The sequence below is a fragment of the Diospyros lotus genome, chromosome 14 (assembly GCF_014633365.1).
Source record: "Diospyros lotus cultivar Yz01 chromosome 14, ASM1463336v1, whole genome shotgun sequence".
Classification (NCBI taxonomy): Eukaryota; Viridiplantae; Streptophyta; class Magnoliopsida; order Ericales; family Ebenaceae; genus Diospyros; species Diospyros lotus.
This window is the reverse complement of record NC_068351.1, coordinates 30,841,701-30,847,757: the sequence shown is the minus strand read 5'-3', so window position 1 is coordinate 30,847,757 and position 6,057 is coordinate 30,841,701. Positions and strand designations below refer to the sequence as shown.

General features: G+C 31.4%; 1 protein-coding gene and 1 non-coding gene across 2 annotated transcripts; one reads left to right on the top strand and one right to left on the bottom strand.

Moving 5' to 3' along the window:
* Positions 1-2,989: 2,989 nt before the first annotated feature.
* On the top strand, positions 2,990-5,554 carry LOC127789801 (acyl carrier protein 1, chloroplastic-like). Its single transcript, XM_052318804.1, has 4 exons — positions 2,990-3,141; positions 4,541-4,651; positions 5,001-5,123; positions 5,225-5,554. The coding sequence occupies exons 1-4, from the start codon at positions 3,046-3,048 to the stop codon at positions 5,354-5,356; spliced, it is 462 nt and encodes a 153-aa protein (XP_052174764.1). The 5' UTR covers positions 2,990-3,045; the 3' UTR covers positions 5,357-5,554.
* A 143-nt stretch (positions 5,555-5,697) lies between these two features.
* Positions 5,698-5,769, bottom strand: TRNAD-GUC (transfer RNA aspartic acid (anticodon GUC)). Its single transcript has one exon. It is a non-coding gene; the product is annotated as a tRNA-Asp (tRNA).
* Positions 5,770-6,057: the final 288 nt, after the last annotated feature.

Genomic DNA, 6,057 nt, shown 5'->3' with positions numbered 1-6,057 from the left:
TAATATCATGAACACTATTTGAAGACAGAACTGTTGACCACGTTAGTGAAACTGTCGATCGTTTTGTGCCTTTGAGTTTTCATATGTTGAAACAAGGCAAAATAGTCGATCGATTTGTTAGAACTATTAACCGTTTTTGGCCTTTCAGCAAAAATAGTTGACTATTCTCTTAAACTTTCAACAGGGCAAATTTCAAGTATTTGTTATTTTCATGAAAGTTCAAAAATTGTTGATCGTCACTGTCTAGTACTGTCAACTTGTTGTCAAAACAATCGACTATTTTTATAAAAAGTCGTCGACTGTTTGCCTAAAACCATAGTATGCTTTAGTTTTTTTGAAGAAAACTATCGACCGATTTGATAAAACTGTCAACCGTTTTTTCATTGACATGTTTAACAGTTAGTTTTTGTAGATGCTAAATGTCTCCAATGACTATTATAATGGCTAGTACTTCAATACTCAGGAGAAACCTATAAATATCAACCCAATGATGCACTAGAAAGGCTATTGAACTAATAAGAGCTCATAAGTGTATTCATTATTCTCATTAGTGCTTATACTTTCATTTTTCTCTCTCAAAAATACTACATATATCATTTGTAAAATCTTATTTAAGTCTTTGTGTATTTATTTGAAAAATTTTGTAACTGAGATATTCATCTCTCATATTATCTTTTTTTGTATTAATTTTTGTACAATTCCTATCGGTTATGCTAGAGGGTATAGTCGTATATAAGTAGGAGATTATAATTTCTAACAATTTTGTTAAAGGGCATATTTGGTTAAGTAGGAGGCTATAACAAATTTTGAAATCTCTAGTAGACAGTTAAAGTAATAGAATAGGTTAGATTTAGCCGAAACACTCTAAATTTCTTGTATCTCTAACATATTTTGATTATTTCTTTTGCTTATATTTATTGTTTTGTGATTTATCTTCAAAAATTTCATAAATTTTTAAAAATCATAGACACCCAATTCACCCCTTATTGGGTGTGAGGTGCCATTGTTTACACAAAGTTAACAAAAGAGATATACTGAGTATAAAGGTGGTGCAGGGAGGGTTTTGTCAAGTTTCTTTATCAAAATTTATAACTTTTTGTGAATTTAATAAAATATCTCATGAAGTTCAAGACTATGGACATAAGCTTGTCATGAAGTCGAATCACACAAAATTTTGTGTTTGTTTTATTATATGATTGATTTATTGTGCCTCCGTTTTCTCAACATTATTAAGAAAAAAATTAGAAAATAAAACGGTTAATCTCATTGTCTCATCTTGTATTTTTTTTTTTTTCTTATCACTTCAATAAAAATACCAAATTTTGACTTGGTTACTAATTTTATAATAAAATTTAAATACTAAACTCTCAAATCTGTATAAATTTTATAAGAACTTTCAAATTTTGAATTGACATCTGTTAAGAAAATTTAAAAACTTGTATCAAATTTACACTAAATTTTAAAAGAATATCAAATCGATTGTCTCAAAAGCAATTGAAATAGTTGCCAATTTTTTTTTTTATATGCCAGAGTTATGGTTCAGAAGAAGACTCACCTTCAACAGGTTGGGCTTAATTATAGCAATTTGGTTTTTATTTTTTAAGTGAAATTTTAATTGATAATAAATCTTAGGGTGGGTTTGATTGGAGGGTGGAAAGTAAGGTGAATTTTAATTTCATGGAATTTCAATTCTTACTCCACCCCTAAGAAATTTCAATTCCTTAATTTCAAGGAAAATCTCAATTGTTTGAACGAAAATGGAATTCGAATTCTATGAAAAAAAAAAAAACTGTTTGATGAAATTTTTTGGAATTTAGATGAAAAATGAATTTCATCCTCATTTTCTACCCTCTATCAAACGCACCCTTAGTATAATGTAAAGTTATTTCTTATTTTTTTTTTAACTAAAAAGATCATGGATTTTGGTTAAGAAGTAACTTTTCTTTCCTTAGTTTTTTTTTTTTTTTAAATTGTGGAGTAGCATGATAGCCCGTCACCCATAAATATTGTTTAAAAGGGCAATTGGTACACACCAAAAAAAAAAAAAAATTAGATTCCTGAAAATATTAGGTTGAGAATTTATATTCTCATGTTTGATACAATTTTTTTAAAAAATAATCCTAAAAAAATAGCATTCTCAGGATTTATTTTTAATCAACTTTCTCACAAAAATTTTTTTACGGAAGATTGAAAATCTTAGATTCTCACGGATTAAGAAAAAATTTCAACAAATAAAAAGACAAAAACACCCATTACTCTCTTATACAAACATATATATATATATATATACACACACATACACATATATATATAATATGTAAAAAAAATGACATTTTTTGACTTCCTAAAGAGGTTGTAGATCCCAATATTTTATATACTACAAGGAATTTATCATTTTTAAACAAAATATCAAATAAGGGTAATTTTAGAAAATAACATGGATTCCTAGAAATATTGCATTTAAACCAAACACAAGAATGCAAGATTCTCGAAAAATAATATTCAACATTTTTGAGAATGTTTAAAACTAACTAAACATAAAATTACATAAACCCTGAAAATAAAAAAAATTCAAAATCATCCTCAAGAATCATGAATCTAAAAAATTTAAAAATTTCTACTATACCAAACGTCTCAAAAAGGTGACTTATGGGTTCATTGTATTAAATATTATACTCTTGAAATCTTCTTTGTAGACTATCAATTGAGTCGTGCCTCTTTTAATCCCAATTCTCCTCAATTAATTTCTTCCAAATTAGATTAAGAGCATTTCCCTAGCCCGCATCTACTTGGTAGAAGTTTTGGGTAAACTTTGATACCACTTATAAGATCACGTGTTTTTACCTAAAAATGCCACGTCAAGCAATCCAAATGCCAACTGGGTGAGGAGAAAGATAGGATTGTGATATGGCTGGGGGAGGGAAATGAACGAATATTCACCACTCATACTTGCCTTCTTCTTATTATTTGCTCCTCATCTTCACCAGATTCATCTTCACCAGATCAGATCAACTCTCTCTCTCTCTCTCTCTGGCTCTCTCTCCAATGGCTGCCGTCTCAGGTACTTGCGTCAGCTTCCAGCGGCCACATTCTTCCATGCTCGTGGCCAAGCAGACGCCCAGACCCAACAACCATCAGCAGGTCTCTTCTCCCTTAAAAACACATCCATTAATTATTACATTATTCATGCACTTTAATCACTACATCCTTCTTTTCTGCCTTTCTCCTTGGAATTTCATGGCTCTTGGATTAACATTTTCACACATATATATATAATTACCACAAATTTACTAATTATAACTTGCCATTTACATATATATATATATATATATATATGAGCCGTGTTTGATTTAACAAAGATTTTTTTTTTTTTTTATATAGTTCGAATAGATTTAAGAGAGGGTGAATTGGGTTCATGCAATTTTAACTAATTTTTGTCTTGTAAAAATTTTATTTAATGGTATTTATATTTGAAGGTGAACACGTAGTGTTAGGTACTATAAGATATTTAAAATAACAATCATATAAAAAAAAACATAAGAAATTTATAGTAGTTTGATGTTTAATTACCGCATCCACGTTCTCTTCAACAAGACAAATTCATCTTGTGATCCATCCTTCAAAGCCAATGAGGTTTCTGTCAAGTTCACCTAATATAATCCCTTAGATTTGATCGAGTTATGGGAAGTTAATACCGGAAACAATAGTTTATACAATTGTATATAAGCCCTAAGTCTACATTTTGGACCAAATATAACAATAATTAAACACAATAAAAAATAAAATAATAACTTTAAATGAAATACTTCCTAATCGATGTTGAGGAGGTTCAACCCAATGGAGCAAAACCTCGATTGTGGGATTGATTGTTAATTTGAGAATGTAACTAAACCTCAATTCAATTGAATTAAGAGTCAACCATAACCTCGATTGAGTCAATTTAAATCTCTACTCTAACATTAACTTTCATTTCAATGACCAATAAAATTTCGACAACTCAATAAAGCTAAACCTCAACTATAGGATGAAACTCATTTTATTTTGTTTAATAGATTTAATCTTCGAGTCTAGACTTTTAGACTTCTAAATTTCAACTTTTAACTATTAACACACATTAAAAGACTTTCTTGTTTAAGTGTTTTAAGTTTTGTTAATCATCAAAACATTAATTTAGAGATTAATTACGCAACTTAAGTCTATAACTTTTCTAAGACGTAGACTCTTTATCTCAACATTTCAGACTCGTACATTATTTCTATAGAGTTTTTTTAGTAGATTTTTTTTAAGTCTCCAAGTGCCAATTATTTTTTTATTTTCAACTTTACCTACATTTTTTTTTTTTTATTTCTAAGAAGTGCATCGACTATTTTTGCATAATTTTTCTCCACAATAATCGAGACCTTAGGAAAGTTTAAAAATAGAAAAAAAAAATGAATATTTACAGGAAATTTAATAAAAAAAAAAGTAAATATTCCAACAAAAAATTACTTCAGAGTATATAATAACATTTCTGGGTGCTTTTGGGTGTTTAAATGTGCAGATAGCTGGAAAAGAGTATTCATGCTTGAGGCTGGTTTCCATGGGCTCGCCCAGAAGAAGCAGCTTCACATCTCTCAGAACCTCAACCTCCAGATTTCGTGTTTCTTGCTCGGTATCTTTTATCTTTTATCTTTATCTTTAATTTTTGATGATTTTGTTTTTCAAAAAAAAAAAAACCCTTTTTGCCATGCATGGACAAAAGAGTCATTTTACAGCCTCCCAATGCGATATGCATCCGAAATGGGCAAAAGGATTTTTGGGTCGTCTCAAGACACATTATCGACAAATTCATAACAGTACTATTTAAAATCAATAATAAATCTATTATTATTATGAATTTATGTAAATTAAGATGGTTTCTAAAGATTATTTATGAAACGTATTAATTATGTTTGGGCTATAATTAGAATTTAGGAAGGAAATGAGTAAAAAGAGTGGTGAATTCATGACATGAACAACAGGCGAAGCCGGAGACACTGCAGAAAGTGGTGGAAATCGTGAAGAAACAGCTGGCTTTGCCCGCCGACTCCGAGCTCACCCCCGACACCAAGTTTACCTCGCTCGGGGCCGATTCCCTCGACACGGTTAGTCACACGAATTCTAACTCGTTGGTAATTCCTATTCCTGTAAATGCGTGATGATGTGGGGCTTAAGTATAGAAGTGGGTGGAGTGGAGCTGCTGCAGGTGGAGATAGTGATGGGGCTGGAAGAAGAGTTCGGCATAAGCGTGGAAGAGGAGAGCTCGGAGAGCATAACCACCGTGCAAGAGGCGGCCGATTTGATAGAGAAGCTTGTTCAGAAGAAACCTGGAGCTTAGCAACCACAGCATTGAGTTTTTTTTTTTTTTTTTAATTTTTGGGCTTGGGATTTTTCTGGGTATTAGTGGGTATTTGGTAGGTAGGAAGCCGTGTTGAGGATGGATTGTTGGAACTATGTACGTATCATCGAGTTGAGTTGATGAGATGACAACACACAAACAAAATTCATTCGGAATGAAGGCTCGCTGTTTCTCAAATTCAGGGGAGGCCCAAACTCTGTAATTGAGAGTCTTTCTTCATTATTGAAGAGTGAAGATGACCTGTTTTCCCAAAAAACCAGGGTTCCGTGGTTATGTTTGAACCTTCTTCTCGAGTGAGAAAGCAAAACGAAAAGAGTTTTCGCCGTTGCCGGGGATCGAACCCGGGTCACCCGCGTGACAGGCGGGAATACTTACCACTATACTACAACGACTTGGTTGACAAATGCATTGAATATAAAATATAAGATTTAGATAAATAGACGCAAGGCAGGCCAAAAAGCCTGTAAGTATTTGTTAGCGTTTTTATTCTTAAAACTTTGATTGAACACATTCTTTGATACGTAGAACAATTGATGGTTTTCATTAAGCATGTCTTGACGAAATTTTGTTCAAAATGCATGGTAACTGAATTCATTTAATTCGTCAATCTTAGAATGGGCAGCCTCTTCTATGGATAATAATTGCGCTTTTGGCTTAAATCTGACACGTTGGTGCTATTT